Source organism: Neofelis nebulosa, chromosome 16 (genome assembly GCF_028018385.1).
Source record: "Neofelis nebulosa isolate mNeoNeb1 chromosome 16, mNeoNeb1.pri, whole genome shotgun sequence".
In the NCBI taxonomy this organism is placed as follows: Eukaryota; Metazoa; Chordata; class Mammalia; order Carnivora; family Felidae; genus Neofelis; species Neofelis nebulosa.
The window spans coordinates 4,354,985-4,380,889 of record NC_080797.1 but is presented as its reverse complement, the minus strand read 5'-3'; the positions used below and the strand labels follow the sequence as shown (position 1 = coordinate 4,380,889).

The 25,905-nt window shown below is 54.9% G+C and overlaps 1 protein-coding gene across 9 annotated transcripts in view; it reads left to right on the top strand.

The window, feature by feature from the left end:
• The window catches only part of GAS7 (growth arrest specific 7), a 215,739-nt gene extending 191,078 nt beyond the window's left edge, over positions 1 to 24,661 (top strand). For 8 of the 9 annotated variants that reach the window (XM_058703711.1, XM_058703719.1, XM_058703715.1 and 5 more), the window contains 6 exons: positions 3,394 to 3,472; positions 10,408 to 10,536; positions 11,126 to 11,249; positions 15,799 to 15,878; positions 17,201 to 17,299; positions 18,367 to 24,661. In XM_058703711.1, the coding sequence (XP_058559694.1) occupies positions 3,394 to 3,472; positions 10,408 to 10,536; positions 11,126 to 11,249; positions 15,799 to 15,878; positions 17,201 to 17,299; positions 18,367 to 18,480 (625 nt within the window). In that variant the 3' untranslated portion in view covers positions 18,481 to 24,661. Of the gene's footprint in view, positions 1 to 3,393; positions 3,473 to 10,407; positions 10,537 to 11,125; positions 11,250 to 15,715; positions 15,879 to 17,200; positions 17,300 to 18,366 lie in introns of all 9 variants that reach the window. The other variant, XR_009254977.1, reaches the window with a different exon arrangement.
• Positions 24,662 to 25,905: the final 1,244 nt, after the last annotated feature.

Genomic DNA, 25,905 nt, shown 5'->3' with positions numbered 1-25,905 from the left:
CGATTGGGGGAGGGGCAGGCAGCGAGGGTGACACAGAATCGGAAGCAGGCTCCAGGCTCTGAGCCATCAGCACAGAGCCCGACGCGGGGCTCGAACTCACGAACCGTGAGATCATGACCTGAGCCAAAGTCGGATGGTTAACCGACTGAGCCCCCCCAGACCCCTCAGGTACGGGGTTTCTTTTTGGGGTGTGCATTCATTTGCTTGGACTGCTCTCCCAGAATACCAGAGACCTGGCGGCTTAAACAATAGAAATTTAATTTACTGTGGTTCTGGAGGCTGGGAAGTCCAAGATCAGGGTGCCAGCAGCTTTGGTGAGACCTCTCCTCTAGAGTTCTAAGTACAGCCTTTTCTGGGTGTTGAGGCTCTCTGGTGACTCTTCCTACAAGGACAGGAACCCAACTGGGCCAGGGCCCGACCCCTTATGACCTCCCATAACCTTAATTACTTCCTTAGAGGTCCCCATCTACAAATAACAGCCCCGCTGTGGGTAGGGAGCTTAGGGCCTCAACATATGAATTTGGGGGTGGGGGGGTCCACAAACAGTGCATAACAGGGGGATACAGATGTTTTGGAACAAGGTGGAGGGTAGTGGTTGAACAATGTGGTCACCGTACGAAATGCCCCGCAGGACCGTTCTCTCTAAGACGGTTAATTTCACATGATGTGACTTTCGCCTCGGGAATAAAGAACACCAGGCTCGGGAGGTTAGAGGCAAAAGGTTCCCCCCGAGGTCTCTCCCGCCGGTGCGGTCTATGTCGGGGCCCTTTCTGCAAGGGGAGGTGAGCCCCGAGGAAGGAGGACGCTGTGTCCTGTGTGGTTGTGGTCGGCAGACGGCTGCAATGTTGAACAAGTCCGGATCTGCCTGCGTGGCTTGAGGCCTTCAGGGGATGGGCCGTGCCAACCAAAGGCGGCTTTGATTGCGACCTCTGCGTGGGCTCGTGGTGCAGCCAAGAGGCCGCCTCTACAGGCCTGTCACTGGCCTGGTGGGCACAGGGTGGCCCTGGGGGGTCAGGGGCTCCTCTGCAGACAGAAATGAGCTTGCCCTGGTGGCCCCCTCCTGGCCCAGGCACTGGGCTCGAGACGGCATCGTCGGGGGGAGTGGGGAGTCGCCCCTCCGACCTGGCACGGAGGTTTTCCTGGACATCCCCGTGCCCTGCAAACCACAGTGCCGATCCGGAACCTTCCGGCTGCCGCCTCCTCGGCCTGGGCTATCGCCAAGGACACTCCATCCTGCCAACACGCTCAGCAGCATATGCTCCCAGCTGCACGAGCCAGGCCCTCACCACCACCCCTTACATACACTCTCTCACACACACGGATGCTGCACCCCTGCCCACGGGCATGACCCCGTGCCCTGTCCCCGTGCACGCACACGCTCCTTCCGGCAGGCACCGTGGGGTTGTGGCGGGGTGGTGAACACGTGGGCCCCGTCCTAGGAATTTGGGGCAGGCCAGGAAGGTGCCGGCCCCCATTAGACTCCAAGAGGGTACGTGCACGTTGGTAGAGAGGCAAGATCGGATTGTTTATTCCGCCTGCAGTTTTTTTTTTTTTTTCCTCTCGCCTGTGTGGAAAGGAAATGGGATTTGTGTCTTTTCTGGTTGGTAATTGCACCAGTAACCTGCGTTCCGATTTGGCATATGCGTCGGACCGGATATTGCAACGGAAACACATCTCAGGTTTGATTTCTTTCATTAACCTCTCATCAGATGGAAAAATCGGTCTTCAAGTGAGAGCATTTTCTAAATTGCTTTTTTCTCGATTGTGAAGGTGGCTCCGGATGGCGGGGGAAGCGGGGGGTGTCTGGGGGAGGGTATCTGCTCAGACGGGCCCAGCTGCATGTTCACAGGGGCGTCCGCCCAGCTTTGGGTGCCCAGCCTGGAGGTGGGGCCGAGGACCTTGTCGTTCCCCACAGCCGGTGACCTTCGCAGGCCACTAAAGCCGTCACTGGCCAGTGGCTGACCTCACGCTCTGCCCACGGTAGACTTACAAACTCCCCACTAGCCAGGGCCTTTGTGGCTTCTGGGCTCTCGTTTGTAGGCCCGTGAGCAGCTCGGTGCAGGGACGGCTCCTGTCTGTCAGCCCGTCTTTGAGTTCCTGCTCCCCCTGGGCCTGCTTTTGTGCAGTCCCAGCTTTCACTGTAGATGTGCTGCGTCCTGACTTCATCCGTATGTGTGCTGTCAGGTCAGGGTCGACATTGCTTCTTTTCCCTGTGGCTCTACAGTGGTCTCCACACCATTTATTGAAAAGACCATCCGTTCCCCACTGAGATGCTGTGTCTGCTTCTGGACCTCGCGGTCTGTTCCCCTACCCACCAGCAGCTCGGACCGTCATTTCTCACCCCTGCTCTTCCCTGGGGGGGCTCCGCTCCCCGGCCAGGACCACCCAAGGGACTCCTAGATAAGATTGGTCGGTCGTTTCCCGTCACGCCCGCTCGGCCTGAGCCCGTGCCACAACCACACAGGCCTGGGCTGTGACCAGAGGGACTCGTTCTCAGCTGCCGCTGGCCCCGCTCCAAAGCCGGGAGCTGCGTGCTGTGTCACTCGAGCTCAGTTCTTTGGAGGAAAATGGCTCTTTGATGCAGTTAAGTGACCTGAACAGTCTGGGGGGGCGGGGGGAGGTCTCCAGCAAGGACGCAGGGGCATCACCTGAAGGCCGGCAAGGCTCAGGAGCTCCAAGGAGTGGAGAGTGGGGCCTGGGGGCCACATGTGAAAGCCCTGAGGACTTGGGGAGATGCTTCTGTTTGAAACATCTCCTTGGGGTGGAAAAGGGATTCTGCCGTTCTCCGGGAAGGTGTGGGCGGCACCAGAGGTCACAGCCCGGAATCAGGACCGGCAGGAGCCACGCCTCTTGAGGATGGGGACGGAGAGCCTTCCCTGCTGTGTGGGCGTCCGTGAGCCGTCCCTCGGCACAGGGGTCCGTCTCTGCCCCCCTTGGAAGTAGGGAAGTAGGGAAGGCCGCTGGAGGCTTGCCCACAGGCAGGGCTGTGTGGCACCTTCTGTGTGAGATCTGCTTCTCCCTGAGAACGTGGCTGTTCTCCCTTGACTGACCAGCAGGCCTTCGCACCGCCCGTTAGTGAACCAGGGATGGGCACTGGGGGGGCGCACGGGGGGCAGTAACAGGCAGGTGTCAGGTCCCGCCCTGCAGCTGTACCCCACCTTCCTCTCTCATCTCCCCCCGATTCTCTGAGCTCCGGGTGTTTCCCGGCTTCACCTGGCCCCCAGGCTAGAGCGCGCTGCTCAACAGGCGTTTTCTGCCCCATCCACGTGCCGTCTCGGGCGGGCTCCACGTCGAGACCCGCCGTCCCCGCCGCCCAGGAGGGGCCGAGATCTCCGATCTGAGGGCAGCGTGGCCGTCCGGGGTCTGGGTCTGACAGTCCTCTTTGGGTTGCAGCTCCCTGGGAGAAGCGTGGGCCCAGGTGAAGAAGAGCCTCGCGGACGAGGCGGAAGTTCACCTCAAGTTCTCCGCCAAGGTAAGCTGTCCGTCCCCGCGGCCCCTCCGGGCTGGCGGTCCGCGGCCGTGTGCTGCCGAGTGGCTCACAGTAGCCTCTCCAGCGTGTGCTCTCGGCCCCTTTCCGTGGTGTAGATTTCCAGTGGGGGCAAGAGAGTCCCCAGAGCTCACCATCATCAGCCAGTGTGTCCATTGTCCCCGTGCAATGGCGTCGGTAGCCGTTAGCGCCCGTCAGGAGCATGGAGAAGAGTAAAAGGTTCATAAACGCTAAGTATTCGGTGCCTTTGTTTCCATTTTTTTTTTTTTTTATTCTTGCAACTCTCATTTTTTATTTCGTATTTTCTTTTTTTTAACTATTTTTTAATTTACATCTAAGTTTATTTATTAAAAAAAATTTTTTTTTAATCTTTTTTTGCAGGGGAGGGGAGGGAGAGACAGAGCACGAGCGGGGAAGGGGCAGAGAGAGGGAGAGACACAGAATCCGAAGCAGGCTCCAGGCTCCGAGCTGTCGGCGCAGAGCCTCACGTGGGGCTCGAACTCACAGACTGTGAGATCACGACTTGAACCAAAGTCGGACGCTTAACCGACCGAGTCAACCAGGCTCCCCATCACCTTTGTTTTTAATATGATTGGTTAAGTGTAGATCATGTTTAATTTTTAACACCGGCCATCTTTAACAAGCGGCTCGCAAAATTTCTACAAATTCTGCCAAACTGCCCCAGCACACCTCTGTGACGTGTGAAAGTGGGTGCCCCAAAGTTCCTCGGGGGACCCCCCACTCTCACTTTGCTGGGCTGTCAGAGGAGCATGTGTGCATGTTCTTGCTGTCAGGAGAGGCTAGACTGTGCCACGGGGAGGATTTTTTGGCTTTTTGTTGTCACACTAGGTAGCTGACCCTTCTTTTGTTTGGTCCTACAGAATCTAGCACCATGACCTTGAGGGCAGTATGGTTTCTGCCCTCAGTACTCAGGGTGGGGTCGGGCACACAGTAGATGCTTAATAAATATTTTCTGAAAGTAGTGAATGAACAGGGACAACTGACTTGCTCCTTCTGACACCCCCCATCTTTTGAAGCCCTACTTTCTCTCTGGATTTCTGTGTTTCCAAATGACCCCGTCCCCCACCACCATGCCATCCCCCCTCACCCCCAGCTCATATCTCCAATTCCTTTTAAGGCTCTCACCTACTCTTCAGGGGAAAAGTAAACCAAATGTCTGAAGTGAAATAATTCATACTAAAGTGTGCATGACTGATAGGGCTACCCACTAACATGGTTGCCTTTTATTTTTTTATTTTTTTATTTTTAACATGGTTGCCTCTTAAAGTGTTTATCTTTGAGAGAGAGAGAGACAGAGAGAGAGAGAGAATCCCAAGCAGACTTCACATTGATAATATGGAGCCCAACGTGGAGCTTGAACCCACAAACCATGAGATCGTGACCTGAGCCAAAACCAAGAGTGGGACACTTAACTGACTGAGCCACCCAGGTACCCTGCCTGGTTACCTTTTAAGGAAGAGAGGCTGTTCAGAGTGGCACTGTTCCCAGTGACCTCTGCCTCCTGGGGTCCACACCCTTCCCAGTTACCAGTCAGACACGGCAGCCCCATGAGGACCTCACACAACACATTTAAACTCTGAGCCCCTGAACCTGAAGGGCACACTGCCTCCTTTACTGTAACGTAAAGATAGCATCTCCCTAAGGCGACTGTTCTTTGACTTCCACACTCAGCACTTGATTGCATCTGTTCTCCAGTGCTCTCCTTATAGGAATTGGGGTCCCCCAGGGATGCGAGCTGTTGCAGGACAGAAATCGGCTTTGTACACACCTCGCCACCCCACCCCGTGATGGTCCCCTGCACACACAGGGCGAAATTCATGGCTCAAAACGGCGAGGACGCACGCAGGGGCTTTATAAAGAGCTGGGGCGGGAGGAAGAAACTGTTACAGGACTCCCCGCTTCTGAAGGATGTTAGCGCCTGAGACTGGGTTGACCCCAGCTGTGAGTGAGACCTTCTGGGCTCCCAGAGAGTAACACCGTAACGCATCGGAGGCCTCCCTTCTCGTGTCCCGGCCCCAGGGGCTCTGTCCTCTTTTCTGCAGCCGGCTCTACAAGCTCTGAACAGTCGCCTGCTGGGTCCCCAGGAACCCTGGTGGCATCTACTCCCCATCAGCAGGACCCTTGAGTCTTGATTGTCTATAGAGCACTTAGCAGGTGACAAAATGCTCTCCGAGGCACCATTTTCTTCCCACTCCCACCACTGCTCTGACACCAGCCGGGCGCCCCGCAGTTCTGGCGTCCCATTCCACGGGGCAGCAGCTCCATCCCACAAGACTCTGTCACGATTCAGATGTCCGTTGCAAGTAGGAGGCTCGGAGGTTACCCACACCTCCGTCTGAACGGCGGCTGCAAGATGGGGTTCCCACCGCACCCTCCTCGGGTTTGATAATTTGCTAGGAATTCCAGAACGTGTACTTAGCTTTCCTGGTTTGTTATATATTAAAAGACGTCATAAGGGATACAGATGGACAGCCGGATGAAGAGGTGTGTGTAGGGCGAGGTCCGGAGGAGTCCTGAACCCAGGAGCTTCTGTCCCCGTGGAGTTGGGCTGTACCACCAGCCCGGCACGTGGGCGTGCTCACCAACCCCAAAGCTCTCCAAACCCTGTAATTTACAGATTATTTTGGAAGTGTGATCACTCAGGCACGATCGCTCATTAGCTGAATCTCCAGGCCCCCTTCCCTCCCCAGGAGATGGTCGGGATGTTTTAAGTCAGGAGTTGACGAAGCAAGGCTGACTTCACTCCGTGTACCCGATGGCGGGGGGTTTGTGAAGAATGCCCACGAAACACAGATTTTCTATGAGAGCCGCTGGTGGCCTTAGGCAATCACAGTAGCAGCCGCGTGGTCGTGTGGTTAAATCCAAGAGGCTCCAAGGGTTTATCTACCCGCCATGGGTCATATGGCTTCAAATGTCCGAAACCCATCTTACTGTCTGCTCCAGAGGGCTCATTGAAATTCCGCTCTGAATATTCCATGTCAGGGGCAAGAGCTCTTTAAAAACTGCAATTTTATCTCTGCCTCAAAAATAAATAAACGTTAAAAAAAATTTTTTTAAAGGGGCACCTGGGTGGCTCAGTCGGTTAAGCATCCCGACTTCGGCTCAGGTCATGATCTCGCGGTCCGTGAGTTCAAGCCCCGCGTTGGGCTCTGTGCTGACAGCTCAGAGCCTGGAGCCTGTTTCAGATTCTGTGTCTCCCTCTCTCTGACCCTCCCCCGTTCATGCTCTGTCTCTCTCTGTCTCCAAAATAAATAAACGTTAAAAAAAATGCAATTTTGTTATGGCAATCTCTCAGGCTTTGCTAGTCTGCCGGCTTAAGCCACAGCTAATAGCAACAGGCCGTGAAAGAAAGAAGATTACTGTGTACAAAAGGAAGTTAGACCTGACTTCAGCCGAAGAAGGGAAAATAGAAAAGTTCCTTCTGATTGAAGAAAATCTAATCATGCAGCAGAGGCCATGCACTGCAGACAGAAGCTCTTAGGCGGGGGACAGTGGGAGTCAAGAGACAGGAGTCTTACGTCCGTGCCATCGCTCACAAGCTTTGTGACCTTGGGCGAGTCTTGGCGTCTCTGGGCTTCCCTTTTTTTTTTCACATGTGACCTCAAAAGTTTGGATCAGCTCAGTGGCTTGAAATGTACTTGAAACTTGTTGGAACTTACTCCCACGGGAATGCATTTTACACGGGCAGCCAGAACGCACAGGTACCTGTACCCAGCTAGCCACACACATGCGTGGCTGAGACCAGTGTTTCACAAAGGCGCACTTGTCCTGTCTGAAATGCATGGATGTGTCCTGTTCCCGTCTGGTCTGTCCTCGTCAGAAAGCTGGTCCTGACGCTAAACTGATCTCACAAGTCTCAGGAACCCACCATTCGAAAAGCACAGGACCAGATAGTCTGTGACATCCCTTCTGACTTGTAATTTCTGTGATTGTCTTCCGATGTGGAGGCGAAAGACAGGAGGGGCTGGCCAAGAGTTCCAGGGTTCTGGAAAGGCAGACAGTGGCTCCAGGGGCCTGTCCCACCCGAGACAGCAGGGAGGTCATGAGGACAAATGTCTAGGAAGGCCTTCCACCATCTGAATAGAGAGAGATGCTCAACAGTTAAGAATGAGTATAAGAGGACACTCAGCCAGAGTTCTTAAAGAAAGAATTGCCTTTTTTTTTTTAATGTTTATTTATTTATTTTGAGAGAGAGAGTTGGAGGGGCATAAACAGAGAGAGAGAGAGAGAGAGAGAGAGAGAGAGAGAATCCCAAGCAGGCTCCACACTCAGTGTGGAGCCCACTGTGGGGGCTCGATCCCACGAACCATGAGATCATGACCCGAGCTGAAATCAAGAATCAGATGCTTAACCGACTGAGCCACCCAGGGAGCCCCCAAAAAGTTAGTTTTTTAGGGGCCCTTGAGTGTCTCAGTCAGTTAAATGCCTGTCTGACATCCGCCCAGGTCGTGATCTCACGGTTTGTGAGTTTGAGCCCCACATTGGGCTCTGTGCTGACAGCTCAGAGCCTGGGCCTTGCCTCGGATTCTGTGTCTCCCTCTTTCTCTGCCCCTCTCCTGCTCATGCTCTGTCTCTCAGTCTCTCAAAAATAAATAAATGTTAAAAAATTTTTTTTTAATTAGTTTTTTTTTTTTTTTTTTAATTTTTTTTTTTCCACATTTTTTTTTAATTTATTTTTGGGACAGAGAGAGACAGAGCATGAACAGGGGAGGGGCAGAGAGAGAGGGAGACACAGAATCGGAAACAGGCTCCAGGCTCCGAGCCATCAGCCCAGAGCCTGACGCGGGGCTCGAACTCACGGACCGCGAGATCGTGACCTGGCTGAAGTCGGACGCTTAACCGACTGCGCCACCCAGGCGCCCCTAATTAGTTTTTTTTTTTAAAGCACTTAAAATACAGGAGAATCCATGGGTCTCTATCTATGGGATTGCATGTGTATGACAACCAGTGGCCTTATGTTTCCAGAAAGTCATTCGAAATCTGGGGAACGGATTTTGGTATATTGGCAGGTTCTTGGGCCCCTCCCCCAGACCACAGAACTGGGGGACTGGAGCCCAGGATGAATGTTGAAAACACCCTCAGGGGGTCGCTCCTGGGCACATGGAAATCTGGAAATCAATTCCCTTTGTAGTCCCTGGGAAAGAGACCCCAGAGTTACCGAGTGAGCAGGCTGAGTTATCCCTCACAGACCCCCCAGTCAGGGGCAGGTTCCTACGAAAGCTAAGTTTGGCTACTCCTCCCCTGATCTGTATGGGAAAGGGATCTACGCAGTCCTCGGTGGTTGCTCTCAGGCCTGAATCATCTTACAAGCTGCCACCAGATGGGGGTGTTTTCCTCTGCAAGGCAACTTCAAGGGGCACAGAAAATTCACAGGAAGGCTTTACAACTCACAGCAGGGGGAGAGGGCTGTTTGGATGGCCTGCCCTCTATTAGCCTTTAAAGGTCATCTGACCACAAAGGTGTCAATTTCTGACCCTGGGCGTTGGGCACTGAAGATTTTGCCATTCTCCCAGGTAGTAAAGGGGCACCTGGCCCTCATGGGCTCCGACCAGACCCTGCGGACACAGTGGGGGCAAAGCCAGCAGGGCCTCTGCCTTCTTGGAGGTCACAGTCCTGAGTATTTGGTGGCTTAGAGCTGCAAACGCCCAAGTCCTGAGGTCTCCAGAAAAAGAGACAATGTAGCCAGAACCTGGTGAAGAGGAAGACAGAGAAGTGACAGATGTCCAGTGTTGGGAGGTCCTGTGTCCAGGATGGTTCAGCTGTGCTTTTCAAAGGCACTTCTGGGACAGATGCAGGCCGAGGGACCCTGGAAGGCCGTCGGGGGCCCATCAGAGGTTGAGTCAGGGGCTTCTGGGAAGCTGAGTGCTGAATCTGGGGGGAGGACTGCTCTGGGAGGCTGAGCCTGGGGGCGGGGAGCTCCAGGAGGCTGAGGGGGGTGCGGCAGAGGAATGAGCCGGCGGGGGTGGGGGTGGGCTCCGGGAGACTGAGTGGAGGGGTGAATGAGACTCTGAGAGTGTGAGTCCTCTGGGCTCTGACTGTGCCTGCAACAGACCCACACTGATCTGTTTTCTCATCAAACATAACCTATGTTCACACACACACACACACACACACACACACACACACACACATTTAAGTAAAATCTCTCCTGAAAAGAGTGGAGTAGGGAAAAGAGAAGGAATAAAAGAGAAAGAAAAAGCTCGAAATAACCCCGTCACCCAGCGCCTCTCTGGCCCTCGAAGGGCGAGGCCGGCCCCTTCTGGCGGGAGGGTCCGTGCACCTGTCCCCATGCAGGCGGGAGGGGTGAGGAAAGCCTTCCTGGGCGCAGCTGTGAGCTTCTCCCGGCCTCCAGCGGCTCCCACCAGGGCTTCCTCGGGCTCTGAACTGTGTCCAGACCACCTTTGCGGTCCCAGTGCCTGGCACGTAGCAGATGTTCAACAAAGAGAGCTGACTTGAGTTCCTCTAATTAAATGGCATCCGTGTGGCAGTCGCTGTGCGAAGTGCTTGGGGACACAGAGGTGGGCTTTTGGTTTTTGCCCCCAGGAGGTTCCCAGTGGGGAAGGGAAGGGTGATGGGCACCTGAGCAAAACCCGACGGGCAGCTCTAGGAATCAAGAGGAGGCAGGAGGTAGGAGGCAGCGGATGAAGGGGCCAGAAAGCCTCGGACACTAACCAACCCCTCAGTCCGTTGGTGTGAACCCCGGGGCCTCGCCAGCTGAGGGGACCTCCTCTCACCGGAGATCTGACACCTGGCGCTTTCTTTCTGCCTTCCTGTCGGGTGGCCCAGGCCACTGTCCCCGAGTCCACCTTCCCCTGTGGAGTTGGGGGGAGCGCCCCCCTCCTCCTCCCGCGGCGGCCGTCCTGGGGCCCTGAGCGCGTCCCCCCTCCTGTCCTTGACAGCTTCACAGCGAGGTCGAGAAGCCCCTGATGAACTTCCGGGAGAACTTTAAGAAGGACATGAAAAAGTGTGAACACCACATTACCGACCTCCGTAAGCAGCTTGCCAGCCGTCACGCCGCAGTGGAGAAGGTGAGCGGCCTGGGAGGCCAGACCTGCTGGGAGCGGGTGGGCCGGCTCCCCCGTGGCAGGGGTGGGGGGCGGGGAGCGCCAGCCTCCAGCCCCGTCCCGGCCAAAGGGGCAGGGAGGAGCCGCTTCCCCGTGGCACTCGGGTCACTGCCACAGGGCCAGTGGGAGACACGGTGGGGCTCACTCAGGCACACGCACTGTGCTTTTGTGGGACAGCCCCCGCTGGCTCGTGTGCTGGTCCACAGGCCCTTCTCCGGGCCTCCCGGGGCCGATTCTCTCCTGAGTGCATTGCTCCCCTGCCAAGGCCTGGGAGGTCCGACCTCGCCAGGAGCTGCTGACCCCAGCGCCTTGGGGAGGGGTGCAGGACAAGGGATGCGTACTCCTGTGGGCACCCCCGAGTTTGCCAGCTGCTGCTGGCAAAGGACCCATCCGGCCCCCAAATGGGCTGGCTGGTGCTTCCGGCCACTAAGCATTGCTGGGAAAAAAACATCACGAACCAGGGGGAAGAGAGGACTCTTATCCGGCAAGGGGGAGGGGGGCCACATAACCCGCGGGGCCCTGTGAGCAGCGTCCCCGTGTCGTTGGACCCCAGGCCCGGAAGGCCCTCACGGAGAGGCAGAGAGACCTGGAGATAAAGACCCAGCAGCTGGAGATCAAGCTGAGCAACAAGACAGAGGAGGATATCAAGAAGGCGAGGAGGAAGTCCACGCAGGCTGGTGAGTGCGGCCAGCCCCGCCCCCTGCCTCTCCTGCCCTCCCCCGACCTTGGCCTTGGCTGCACAGAAAGGCCAGGCTGGGGTGGGGGCCGTGACACCGTGTCCTGTCCCTGCGAGGAGCCCATAGCAGAAGTAAACACCCCCCACCTCCCCAGGGAGTGATACTCCAAGGGCTCGCCCGTGGCGATCAGGGCTCTCCTGCCCCAGAACGGAGGCCCACGTCTTGTTCAGTGAAATAACCAGATTTCACCTTCTCTCGTGAAGATTCCCCCAGTTGAGTCGGTTTCTGCTTCCACCTTGTGGCAAAAATTAGCCGATGCACAAGAAGGGTAAACCAGTAAAAAACTTAGTAAATATTCCTTCAGAAAGCCAGAGTTGTTGGGTTTTTTTTAAGGTTTATTTTTGAGAGAGAGAGAGAGAGAGAGAGCAGGGGAGGGGCAGAGAGAGAGGGAGACACAGAATCCAAAGTGGGCTCCAGGCTCTGAGCTGTCAGCACAGAGCCCCATGCGGGGCTCGAACCCACGAACCATGAAATCATGACCTGAAATCAGTTGTTTAACCGACTGAGCCACCCAGGAGCCCCTAGAGACCCAGAGTTTAACCGCCTGCAAGGACAATGCGTGTTGCCCTCTGGGATTAAAGCATGTGCTGTGATTAGGGTTTGGATCAGATGGCTTCTGAGTCTTTCCCACCTCAACTGCTGGTGAACTCGGGACAGTTCATTCATCATAGAACAAAGCAGCCACCGTCTGGACGTTACGAGATACAGTGGCGTAGGAAGAGCGGATAGCAAAGCAATGTCACGTAAACACAACATTCGATGGAAAGATCTTACAATGCATGGTGGTAATTGGATCCAGAAATAGAAGGCGTAATGTACTTAACCGGGGATTGAGAAGGGAAACCCAGGACAGGGAGAGGCTATTTAAATTCGTTTAATTTATTAAGTTACTTTAAAAATAAAATTCTGTCACTGCTTGGCAAAACATTGTAATCAGCACCTAAGAACATAAACTCTTCTCCACTGGATATAATCACTATGAACACTTACAAGTGTTTGAATTTAAAAATAAAATTTTTTTTAATATTTATTTTTGAGAGAGAGTGAGAGAGGACAGAGCCGAGCAGGGGAAGAACAGAGAGAGAGGGAGACACAGAATCTGAAGCAGGCTCCAGGCTCCGAGCTGTCAGCACGGAGCCCAACATGGGGCTCGAACTCACAAACCATGAGATTGTGACCTGAGCCGAAGTCGGATGCTTAACTGACTGAGCCACCCGGGCGTCCCCTGTACATCGGACTTCTTAAATGGTTGAATAGTGTCCCAAGTGTGTGATTGGCCCCGAATTTATTTCATGAGTTCACCTGGTTGACGTTTGCAGGACTTTCAGATTCGTCAGCGGCCGTGATGGTTGTTAGTGTCCCGGCATCTGTGTGTATGTGAGACTCAGTCCTCGGATAGAGAGAACATAGGTGTGGATTTTCTGGGTCAAAGCATTGTGTGGGTTTGGGTGGGCATTTCCAAATCGGTTTCCAGAGAGGTGTGCGTGTTACTGAAAGTAGGGATGTCCGTTCCCTAAACTCCGGTCAGCGCTGTGTGCGATCCGACGTCGACACCATAGCTGTCTAGTGAGCATCCATATTGTGTGGGTAACTCAAGTTTACATTTCTTTTTGAGTGAGTTTGAGCATTTTAAAAACAGACTTGTAGAGGTCACGTGTGACTTTTTCTTGTGAACTGATGAACTCCTGTCCTGTCCCCAGTTTCTTGTCGACGTAGCTGGTCTTTTTCTGACAGATTGGTTGACGAGGATTACGTTTCTGTGTCAGGAAAATTAACCTTCTGTGGTTTGAATTGGAAATATTTTTCCGGGGTTGCCCTCGATCATTTAATTTTGGTCTTTGTGTTTCTTTCTTTTCTTCTCTCTCTGGCTTGTTTTGTTGAATTTCTTTGTACAGCGGTCTTTTCCCTTGTAAATTCTGGGTTTTGTGACTGACTTAGACCTCTCCTTTCTGCATATTTTTTTAATCACTTTTTTGCCTTTGACCCCAGGTTTAAAAAATAAATACGTAAATATTTGCCCCGGTGGGCGTTTATTTTTTCTCACACCACTGCTCCTTACCACATTCCTCAAGTCCTGATTTCTCGTGTTTTCCTTTCTCTTGTGTTCTAGATGAATCTTGCGATTTGCTACTTCTAAATTTAAGCCAAATTTAGAAAATGTTGCATTTTCACAAGCGGGGGGCTCGGTTACCTTGGCTCTCTGGTTTTGCTGTGTCTCCATTGGGTGCATTGCCATCAGACAATACGTCTCTTATCCCTAAAGTTTGGAATTATTTTGTGATGGAAGTGACTTGTCCTTGTCCTTGGATCTGATTGTGAAAAAGTCTACCTTTCCGAAACCTCTTCTATGTGCGAGGTGCCCAGCCCCGTGTGTCATAGCCTCCGCATTGAACCCCCCCATTCCTGCAGGGAGGTATTTCTATGCCCTTTACAGGCGAGAAAGCAGATGGCAGGTGACAAACATTCCCCAGGATCACAGTCATGGAGCCCTGTTCCCCAGAATCTCACCTTCTTTTCTTCCAAAGACTCCTTGTCTCCGTTTCTCTGGACAGCATGTTACCCAGAAGATGCCTCCTTTTCTTCTCTCCTTTCTTTTCCTTCCCTCCCTCATCCTTTCCAAGGCTGCTGGAAGGGAGCACCTCTGGGTCCTCAGGGGGCTTGACCTCATTTGTCACCGTCACCCCCTTAGCTCGCGTTACTGTCGTGCTAACTCTGCCTGTGTCCATTCCAAACACCAGACAGGTATCGGGTGACTTAACTGTCCACATGACCCTGTGAAGGTACTGTTGTTTTATAGATGTTTGCATAGATGAGGAAACTGAGGCTTAAGCAGGTTCGTTGATTTGTCCAAGTTCCCACAGCTCCTACACAGGGATGCCGGTAAGACAGCCCGGATACTCTGGTTCCAGAATCCACGTTTTCCCACTCAGCTTGTTCAGAAGGGTACCCTTGGGCTACTTGGAGAGAAGACACAGTCTCCTTCAGCTACCCTATTTCCTGGTGTCGGAGAAGTTTTCCGAAGCATGTTCTCGAAATCGGGATCGACAGAGAGGGCTTTGGGAGTTTTATCATTGTACGTTTGTAGGGTGATATGCCGACCCCCCTCGGCCAGGCGGCGGGTGGGGGCTGGTGGGAATGTGTTTGCAGTGAAGCATACACTTCCTTCTCTCCTGGTCATTCCGTCTTGGGATCGGGGACCCATTCGCTGGCCATAGATCAAAAGCAAAATGAACACAGCCCTTGACTGGGTTCTGTTACTCAGCCCCGTCTCCCAGCTGGCTAGGTATAGTTCAGTAGAGGGGGTACTGAGCTGGGCCCTGGGTCACGTGGACACGAGTCTCCCTGATTTCTTTCACCTCCATTTCAGAATACCCGTGAGCCAGGGGATATTATTAAGTAACTTTGAATTTGCTGGAATTACCATACTAGACCTAAAGAGCGAGCTTCGGGTTGGCTCATGAGGTTTTCCCACCGCGAACAAAGACCACGATGCCTTCCTGTCTCTGGCACCCTGCGATGATCAGAAAACCACACTGAGACGCAGCCGCGTGCTCTGGTGGTACCCCGGCTGCGAGGTGCACGCCGCTCACCCGAGGCTCTTCTGAAAATGCAGTTTCCTGTTCGGCAGGCCTCCTCTGTGCCCAGAGACCTGCATTTCTAGCAAGTTCTCCGTGCACGTTGATGCTACAGGTCCAGAAACTGTGTTTCGGGTGATGAGGTTCTTGGTGCCTGTGTACTTAGTAATGTTTGTGATTGTTTTTACATAAAGCGTGTTTTCTTTCTGGTTAACGAAAGGCTTCAAATGTACCTGCCGTTACAGAAGGTAGTAACATGCCAGCCATCGAGATTGAGTAGTTATGTTGGTTTCCCGTCTCTCTTTTATGAAATAAAATGCCGTGGGAAGAGCTCATTCCCTCCCACCTACCCTCTCTGTTTCCCTCTCTTTGTCACCCCTGTCCTGGAATTGATACATAGCTGCCAGTGCATGTTTTTGTACCCTCGCTGCACATGAACGAGCCACAAACCATCAGACACGTTATTTTGTGTTTCAGAATTATATTCTGGGGTGCACACACACACACACACACACACACAATTTGCAGACTTTTCCTTTTGAACTCTTGGCTGCTTCCAGGTTGCCGTGACATGTTTTAAAACCAAGAAGGACCCTCCAATGTCAAATGAAACTGGGATCTTTAGAGAGGGAAGCTTTCCTTGGGCTCATGGTAGGATTGGGGGTGCCCTGGGAGCACTGCACACGTTCGCACATACACACGCTAAGGAAACCCTCATCCTGAGTTCTTGGTTATCTGGGGTCAAGTTCCGATGGGCACTCCGAAGCTGTTCTCTCGTGATGCTGGGTGGCCCCTTTCCTTTGCTCTGCTTTCCATCTGTCCGCTTTCCAGTGGCTTCCACGACCCAGGGACACGAGAGGGCAGCCATGGTGAGGACAAGACAGAGTATGATGGTGGCTGATGGTCTCTTCCAGGAGATGACCTCATGCGCTGCGTGGATCTCTACAACCAGGCCCAGTCCAAGTGGTTTGAAGAGATGGTGACCACCACACTGGTGAGTGAGCAGAGATGTGTAAGCGTGTCGGCACAGGGACCCGTGCTCAGGAAGTCCTGGGGGTGGGGGTGGGGGGTGGGGGGGTTGCTGGCGTCCGTGAGGATGATGGAGTGGAGGTGGCCGTCGAGGTGGTCATTAGATCTGCTCTACCGCCAAGGTCAAGACCTCGACCCTGAGCCAGTCTGTGTGGATTCAGATCCTGCTTGGGCACTTCCTAGCTGTGTGGACACAGGAGAGGGTTGAGTCTTACTGTGTCCTCCTTGGCTGTCCTCTTGAAGGGTCAGGGTCATCCAAGGATGCCCTCAGCCAAATGTACAGTGGTGCCTTTAGGACAAATAGCCAGGTTGTAGGACGCATGACCCTTCCCACCCCCAGAAGGATAAGAAGCACGTATGGAGTGGGATGGGAGGTAGTAGGTACTTAGGGAGAATGGGAGGGGAGGTCCCTGCCCAAAGGGCACAGGGAATAGGCATCAGACCCCTTTTCTTTTGCCTTCCTGAGTATTTCTTGTGAAGGGAGAGCATCTCCTCCCCAGCACCCGTTGGCTTGGACAGTGAAGCGTGGTTGGCACTTGGGCCATCGGGTTGGACGAGAAGGGAGGTCTTGGGCCAGGCATTATTGTCTCCACCACCCAAAGCTGTCCTCATCCATCCAGCACAGGACAGAAGAACTCTCTGCCTTCCCCACGTGTCAGCCCCCCAGAGCAGATTAGAGGCCTCCCCCAGGGACAGTGACCCAGTTTTCCTCCTGGTTAATCCCCTAATTAAGCCCCCCTGACTTACCCTCCTTCCCTGTTAATCACTTAGGCAGTGACCTAGTTGTGCCCAGAACAGCAGTCTGATCCCCTAAATTCCCAAGGTGCGGAACCCTCTAGAAGCCAGAGGACAAACCCTTTCTCTTCCATTTCCCAATGGCCATCCCCCCCCCGCTCCCTGCTTCCCCTCACCTGGTCTCTGGTCTGCACCTCAGCACCCGGAATGGACAGAGGAGGGGAGGCTGTTCCGCAGAGGCCCAGGGACAGAGTCCCAAGAGTCAGAGGCACAGAACCTCCACACGTGACCTATTTGTCCACCTCGTTGGGGAACTAGGGCTGGGTATGCACTGGTGCAGAATCAGGAGTCCGAGCCCAACAGACCCTGCTTCGAACCCTGCTGCTCCCCCATAATGCCACGCGCTTCGGGCAAGCGATGCTTGTGTGTTAAAATCATCGAGGACAGTTAAGTCGCGTGTCTTGCATACAGGGCGGGCTGGGACCTGCATGGTGGGAAGGTCCCCCGAGGTGAGGGCGCACGCTCAGGGCTGTGTGGTCTCCTCCTCGGCAGGAGCTAGAGCGGCTGGAGGCGGAGAGGGTAGAGATGATTCGACAACATCTATGCCAGTATACACAGCTGCGGCACGAGACAGACATGTTCAACCAAAGCGTGAGTTCCCTGCCCGGGGCCGGTAGGACCCACGGGGCGGGGCGAGAGGAGAGCCACCCTGCGCTGGGCTGGTGAAGGTGGTCCGTGGCAGGTGCTGGAACCCACGGGCCACCTCTTGGGAGGGGCTCACGGTCTGTTCTGCACGTCCGTGTGACTCCATCCCAAGCACGTGAGCTGGAGACACACGTGAGCTGTTCCCTTGAGGAGAGAGAAGGTCATGACCATTGAAGTACTGAAGGCCTTATCGCCTCCCCTGGCAAATGTCTTTTTTTGTTTGCTTATTCATTTATTTATTTTTTAAATGTTTATTTATTTTTGAGACAGAGAGACAGAGCACAAGCAGGGGGAGGGCAGAGAGAGAGAGGGAAACACAGAATCTCAGGCTGCAGGCTCTGAGCCATCAGCACAGAGCCCGACGCGGGGCTCGAACCCACAAACCATGAGATCACGACCTGAGCTGAAGTCGGTCGCTTAACCGACTGAGCCCCCCCAGGCACCCTGAGTTTATTTATTTATTTTGAGAGAAAGAGAGTCAGAGAGAGAGAATCCCAACCAGGCTCTATGCTGTCTGCACAGAGCCCAACACGGGGCTTGAACCCACCAACCATGAGATCATGACCTGAGCTGAAGTCAAGACTCAGGCACTTAACCGACTGAGCCACCCAGGCACCCCCTCCCCTGGCAAATTTCTTACCACCTGCCTGCTCACCCCCAAAATAATAAATAACCCAGAAGTGTTGTTCAAAATCTCTAAAGCTGAAGTTCTATCTGCCATGTTCTTGGATGGTTAAGGTGGGGACAGATGGAGGAGTTCCCGGACTGGTGGCCATGGGCCACCCTGCCTGGTCACGCAAGCCTGTGGGCTGGAGGGCAGAACGGGGACAGGAGCCTGGGGCTCCCTGCTCTTGCAACCCTGCGTACAGCCGTCCCTCCCCAAGGCCTCCCTTGGGACCCCCACGACCTTCTAGAAAGGCTACTCCAAAGGCCAGAAGGCATAAGCAGCGTGGCCCAATGGTGCTGTCCCCAGCCGCCACCTCTGACCACGTCCCTTTCTCTGTCTCTTACAGACAGTCGAGCCTGTGGACCAACTGCTTCGGAAAGTGGACCCAGCCAAAGACAGGGAGCTGTGGGTCAGAGAGCACAAGACAGGCAACATCCGCCCCGTGGACATGGAGATTTAGACGGGCATGCACGGCCCCGGGGGTCCTGCCAAGGAGAGGGGCCGGGGGGTCCCATGGAGAGCAGGTGGCCAGGGGGCCGCTGCTGAGTGCAGCTGTCCTCCCGCCCACTGTCCGGGTCTGCTGAGCTGGTGATTCCAGAAAGGCAGCCCCGCTGGGAGCTGCCCGTGTCCCCAGGCCAAGAAGACCGATCCACAGCCCTGCCCTTGTCTCCGAGGCTGAAGCCCCCCGATTCCTGTCCTGTGCTTGCTGCTCCGAGAACAGACTGAGGCTGGAACTGTATGGTCCCTGCTGCACCCTGTAGGGGTCACATCCCCACCCAGAGCTGGCTGCGTCGCACGCTTGTGTCCCCGGAAGCCCCAAGGTCCTGCCTCCAGCTGTGTGGCGGGCTTTGGAGGGTCATGGGAGAAAGGTCCCTGTCTCCAACCCAGGACGAGGGTCGGAATCGTGGATAGAAGGCACCGTTCAGCTCAACAGCCCGCACCCAGAACCTCTTGCGGCCCACCCTCTTAGTTTTTTTTTTCCCCCCGTTGCATTCTGGGAACCCACATCCTGGCTCTTCCTTTGCCACTTTTCATCGTCTGGGGTCTTGGGAATAAGGCCTGGTTCCTCTCTACCCAGACTGACCCTGCCTGGAGAGGTCAGGACGGAACTACCTCATTCAGCACATCGGCCCCAAGTCAGAGTGTTGAGTCGTGTTTTTATATTCGGTCAGGCATCTCCTGTCAGGTCTCTGGGCTGGAAACCTTCCTCCAACCCAGCCCTCGGCTGTTTCCTCAAGGAAGCTCCCGCCCCCACCCCCCCCCCCCCGGGCTCTTACTGGGGCTGGGTCGGTCCCCTGTGGGAGATGGGTTGGGATGGGTCTTTGCCACCCCCAGAGGGCTCCCCCTGCTTGTGCGTGGGGGGTGGGGGGGTGACTCTCCAGCCCCCCCCCCCCCCGCCAACCCCCATGAGGCTTTCGCTCCCTCGTGGACACTGTGCGGACATGGCAGACGGTCCTGGCTTCCAGGCAGTGTCCTGTCACCTTGACCTCCGCTTCTGCACATTCCAGAGCCCTGCTTGGTGCTGGTGCCCCCTTCCCCTTTCGCCACCCCCCCCACCGAATTCCTGGGAAAGCCAGGTTAGTGTGTGACTTGGGAAGCTTTCAGCCCGTCCCGTTGGGTCCTCATTCATCAGTCTCTCCCTTTATAGAAACACGGCAAACAACCTTGTGCAGCATCTAACCCTGAGAATTGGCTCCAGGGGACCCGTAGAAGTGCCCCCTGAAGGTGGGCGTGGTCACACGGCCAGCAGGGGGCAGAGTCTAGCCCAGAACCCGAGCCCATCTTTCTTAGTTCGTTTTTCCCTTCGATTACTTTGGACGTGCAGGGTCCATACCCCGCCCCCCCCCCGCCCCCAACACACACAAGGTCACGATTCTAAGAGCACAACTCGCTGGTCCCTGGGTCTCACGTGCCGGGAGTTGATGACTTCGAGTCTTTCGGCCCCTCTTTCACTGATTCAGAATTACCGCCTCACAGCTTCTAGTAGAAAGATGCTGAGTATTCTAGAGCAAGCCAGACGTTGTCGCTTTTCTTCTTGAACTGTCCCCGACCCAGAAAGGCCAGCGTGAAAGCCTTCCCCAGCACGAGAGTGTGAGAATGGGTGTGTCCCTGCCACGGAGGACCACAGCTTCCAGATCTGGGGTTGGTGCCCATGACACCAGCGACCAATTTTAGGATGTTATTTCTGGGTTTCTCTATTCAAAATGGGTGCTAGCAGTCATCGCTTTGTGGCTTAGTAAACTAATTTGTGGGTGATTTTCAAATGTTCAAAGCCAGTAAGTAGCCTTGTTACTAACACAGATATTTTGAGTGCGATACGGCTCGTTGATTTTGTTTTCTCCTTCCCGTGTGAGGATTCTTGAGTCTTCCTTTGCTCCCTGGGACAGGGGGAGCTCTCTTGCCTTTTCCAGGGGAGCCTGGATTGGGCCCTGTGTGGGCCGGTCTATTTTCCGGAATCATTCTTCCCGCCCCCCCTCCCCCACGTTAGTACACACTTCTTTTCTTTGCTTTTCGTTGTTCTCTCCTCCTCTGTTCGTTGAGAATTTAGAGAAGGCTGGGCAGTGCACTGAGATCTGGGGACAAGACCGGGCACGGGATCTCTTCGTTTGTGTAGACTTAGACTTTTTTCACCGGGGCTCTTGCAATTCGGCGACCTTGGCATTCACACCCAAGTACTCTCTGCAGCATTGAGGTTTCCTGTGATCCTGTTATGCTGGTAGATCCGCGTTCATTCATTTACTCGCTCACTCATTCACTTATCGAGCGATACTGGGCATGAGCCAGGAGGGGTGCTGGAAACGTAGCCGCATGTGAGACCGGCACTCTCTCCCCATCCCCTTTGTTCTCCACGCAGACAAGGGGCTCTTGAGAGGTCTTTCTGGACAGTGAGAGCATTGCATCTGTCCCACATTCGACCCACCTGGAGCCTGTAATGAGAACACAAACCACCGCCAGTGTGGGGTCCACCATTGGATGGCAGGTGGACAGGTGGACAGTCACAAGAGTGTAATCACCTGGTCACCAGAGCTTGCAGCCCGTATCCGACTGGGATCTCAGAGATCTCTCTTGTTTCTTGTAAATAACTCTCCTCTCCTCACAAAGAGGAATAACGAAGCCCAAGGCCGGCCAGCGAGCCCAGTGATTGAAGAGCGCGGTCTGTTCACGGGGCTCCTGCCCTGGGGGGGGGAACTGAGCTTAGGGTGAAGTCTAGAATGTCCCAAAGCGAGCTTTGGGAGTAGCGTTCTGTCTCGTTGTTGCTGTTCTCTTTTGTTCTTGCGTTCAGGTTAGAAGAGGGTGTGGCCGGGCGTATTCAGGAGTGTGTCTGGAATGTTCCTGAGCACCTCCATTGTTCTCTTTCTCGGAACAGGTGGGTCCTTCTCCCTGCCCCCCGGGAAACATGGACGCACCTCGTTTGGTCAGTGAAAGCCAGATCGTTGAGAAAAGAAATGTAAGACAAACGGTGTGCAGAGTAAGTCGGTTTCCATGACAGTGTCTGGGAGAAATCTCTTGTTCCTTCCTTTTTTTTTTTTTTTTTTCCCTGTCGCCTTCAATCACTATTGCAAAGCACCGGCCAGCAGAGCCATAGGGTAGCTGCGATCAAGACCACCTTGGGTCTCCTTTCTACCCTCCACCCCCCTCCTGTCGAGCCAGGAGCATTTCTGCAGTAGGAGGCCCCCCTCATCGGGGCTGGTTAGCGACTGAAGCAGACGGGAACGCTGTGCATGTGCACAAACCAGGGCTTTCTAATCCCTTTGTGAGAACCAATCGATTACTGGATGAGCGGATGGGTGCATGAACATCTCGAGCTGAGCCAAACTCCCTTCTTGGAAACACAAGCCATAAACTTCAAAGGACAGCAAAGACTTTGGCTCGTTTTAAGTGATTTCGCTTCCAGCCGTGCGTGGCCTTGACAGGGAGATCTTAAACAGGATCCTGTGCTGGTGGTCGTGTAGACAGAGAAAGCACTTTAAAAATGTGAAGTGAGGTACAGATCTGCATATTCCCCCCCCCAACCCCCTCGCTCCTCCAAGACCTGCTGCCTTTTCTTTTCTTCAGGTTTATCAAGAGGTATTTGACGTAACAGTATCGGGGCTCATTGATGTGCAGTGAGAGTCCCCCCGGCCCGTGAGTTTTGACAAATGCACCACCAAAATCAACATAATATTCCCATCACTCCTGAAAATTCCCTGCGGCTCCCTTACGGTCGATCCACTCCTGTCCCCCTTCCCCCCACTCCCACTGATGGGTTTTCTGATGCTATGGTGTTTGCCTTGTCTAGAATGTCGGGGAAACGGAGTTGCCGATGGGGCCCTCGCGCCTTCTTCCTCTCGGCTTAATGCTTTGGGTCACCCACGTGCGTGTGTCACCAGCGTGTCCCCTCGTCTCGCAGAGTAGCGCTCCGTTGCACGGGTGGGTGACCCACGGCCGCTTCCCTGCTTTTTAAAGTGAGTTGTTCGCGCCCGTGAGTGGTTCCCGGCCCGGGGTCTCCAGCTTGTTTGCACGGCTGCTTCCTGTGTCTCCCGAGGCTCCTTCTCCAGATGCCAGCTGTGCCCACAGTGGTTCTTTGTGGTCCATTTGAGGCTTTTGTGCAGAAAGGGGCCAGGGAAGAGGGGGGAAGGGGGCCTCCCACTTGTGTTGCACTGTTGGCTGGCAAATCCACGCACTCCCGGGGACCCTGGCTTCAACCCCCCGCCGTGGCCCCGGGCAGGCACTGAGCATTAGGGGGTGTGGAAAGCGAACGGACAAAGCGGGGGGTGAGAACTCGGGGCTGGCTCGTCAGCGGCCTTCCCCTGGATCTGTGTCGCTTCGTTGGCGGGCCGCAGGTGTCCGTTCTGGTCTCCCCAGGCTCCTCCAGCTACTTCGCACGCTGTCCCCTTCTTGTTTCCAGTCCCTCACCTGACACCCGGTCGTGCCTGGCCTGGGCCCCATGGGCGCCGTCGTGCACGCTGGGGTCTGGAACCTGCCCGAGAGGGGTACCCTGGCACTTCTCTGTGTAGACGCAAAGCAGAGCTAAAATTAAAGAGTTTCCTGAGCTGGTGAGAATGAGGCAGTTCCTCCCGGGCCCCTGAAGGAAGCAGAAGTCATTACCTTTTGGGTCTCGTCCGCCGATCTTTGATCGCGTGTGCTGAGGTCTTCGGGCGTGAAGAACGCGTCTCTTCCCGTGAGGTTCCTGTCACTGCCGGAGCCTCGTTCAGCTGGCGGTCACATTGAGCCAGGCGTGTGCCTGCGGCCCGCCAGGTGGTGGCCAGTGGTGACGGAGATAGGACCAAACCCCACTAACGCCGGGCAGGCTGTGGGCGTGACCCCCAAGGTAATGACTCCACCGACCATGTCTTGCTTAGGTCCTGCTCAGTGGAAGGTGAGCCCTTGAAGGCAACCAGGCACCCCCCCCCCCCCCGCCCCCAGCAAACAGAAGACATTCCTGGGTCCAGGCCAGGTGAGGGTGTTGGCCGTGGAGCCCAAGTCTGCAGGGTCCCATGCTTCGTGGGCGCCTCTGGGTCGAGATGTGCCAGGAAGGACTCCCAACAGCCCCCCCCCCCACCCCCGCGGGAGAATTTTTTTTTGTGGACGGTGAAGGACCCAATCCTGTTGCAACAGGCTTGGGTGGGAATAAGACCGGTGACGACAACCGATGGTTCGTTTTCCTTGACCCTTTAGATGCTGGCGCGTGGCCCTGTCTGGAGCCTTTCTGTTGGGAGGGTCCTCTCACGGAGACGGGTGGCGGTGCCCCTCAGATCTCTCTGTGTGCCGTTCCGGGGACGTTGACTCTTGGTGTTTGAGAGACGTTTCTAGTAGGATTGCAGTGGTGGAATGCAAAAGGTCTGGGCTCGCAGGTGCCATGATGGGGACGGTATGACATGGGGACAGAGAAGGAAAGCATATGGCGTCAGGGCAAGAGCACTGGACTGGCCCCACTTTGCTGCCTCATTCGTCCTGTAACCCAAAGTGAAGTCACATTCCCTCCCGAGACCTCTGCACTCCCCTGTCAAGTGGAGACGGGCCCTTTCTGGCATTGCACTCAGCAGACTGGCTCTTAGCAGCCACGTGGACCCAGGAACAGACATATAAAGGGACACCAGCCGTCCTTGGTGACAGGGGGTCCCAAATTGGCATCACTTCCCTTCCCTTCCTTTCCCTTCCCTTCCCTTCCCTTCCCTTCCCTTCGGAAGAGGAGATGGGGGCCGGGGGCGGGGGCAGCCCTTTCACAGCACATCAGCAAAGCCCGTGACAGTGGAATTTTCTAACAAAATAAACTTGCTTATTTGGTCTGTTTTCTGTAACTTTTGCTAAATACTTTATACATTTTTAATGTTAAAAAGCTGCGTCTCCTGCCAGCATTGCTCATCCTGGTATGAATGTGTTTACCCCACATTGTATATCCTTCCTTCCTCTGGCTGCCTAGATCAGTAAATAACATCGATGTACCATAATTTATAAGTAACACTGTTGAAACTCTGATCCCTATGGAGGCTGTAACTCGCCCTTTCCTCCGGTCCCCCGGCTGCCCCCCGCCCCGTCCCCCGTAATAGCATTTGTGTGTATTAATGCTAAAGAACTAATGTTTAAAGGGTTTAAATTTTGAAGGCGTTTGCTATATATAATTGTTCTGCATTATTATAAAGCGTTTTCAGGAAGTTAAATGCTCTCTCTCTCTCTTTCTTCCCCTCCCCCCCCCCCTTTGGCTCTGTGTATACACTCAAGATGCTTACATTCATCCCATGTAAAATAAACTGTCCAGAGACACTGGGGCCTGCTGGGTGACCCTCCTTCCTGGAGCCCGCTGTCACCCTCTCCTTTGTATAAATGGGCTCAGCATAACCACAGGGCACCCAGGGGTGGTGATCATTTTATGCCTGATGTCTTAGCAGAGGGCACCTAGGCACTGACCGCCCCCCCCCCCGCCAGATGGGTACCATGATACCAGACCCATGCACTTGGCCCTGCTCGGCCCCCTCCCCTGGTGCCTAACGTCCCTGTGGACAGAAGTGGCTCCTGGCTTTTGTTTCTCCCTCCCTCCCTCCCTCCCTCCATCCATCCATCCAACCATTCATCCATGCGGTAATTACCGAGCATGTACTCTATCCCAAACACCACTCTAGGTCATGGGGACGCATCGGCAAGTGAGCCCTGCCCTCGTGGACCTGGCTTTCCAGCAGGGAGAGGCAAACAAAGAAGGTCGGCATAATAACGAATCTAGCATGGCTGTGGAAGGTGCTAGGTGTTCGGGAGAAAGAAGAACAGGGCTGGGTGTGAGGCTGACCGTGGGTACGTCGCAGTATTAAAGAGGGCAGTTGGGGCGGCCTCCTTGAGAAGGCGGCATTGGATCGAAGGCAAGGAGGCCCGGGTGGTGGGGGAGGCAGGTGCGGGATGGTGGATGGGGACAGCTTCTGTGGGGCTTTGCTGGTCCTTGAAGGACTCTGGCTTTCACGCCGGGGAGGGGCTTCTGAGCCAAGGAGCACACGGCCTGCTTCATGGCTGTGGGGCTGGCCTCACAGCCTGCTGGGGACAAGGGCAGAAGCAGGGACCAGACCGGTGACCGTGCCTGCAGGAGGAGGTATCGTGGAAGTCCGGGAAGTCGTCAGGGGCCGGATGTGCCGGCCCACTGGGGTGGGGTGTGACAGGTGCTGACGGGACAAGACGGCCCCAGGACTCCAGTCCAAGCCACCGAAAGATGGACAGCCATTCAGTGCAACAGGGGAGCGGTGGGAGGGCCGCCCGGACACCATCTCCACACCCCCTTTCCGGGCACCAGTGCAGATGGGGGTGCCGGCTCCGGTTCCAGGACAAGTGAAGGGAAGGCCATCTTGTCCTTCAGCTCCGAGCAAGGGAAGGTAGGAGTTGGGGGTGGCATGAGTGTGGCGGCCAGGCCCCCGCGAGCGGCCAA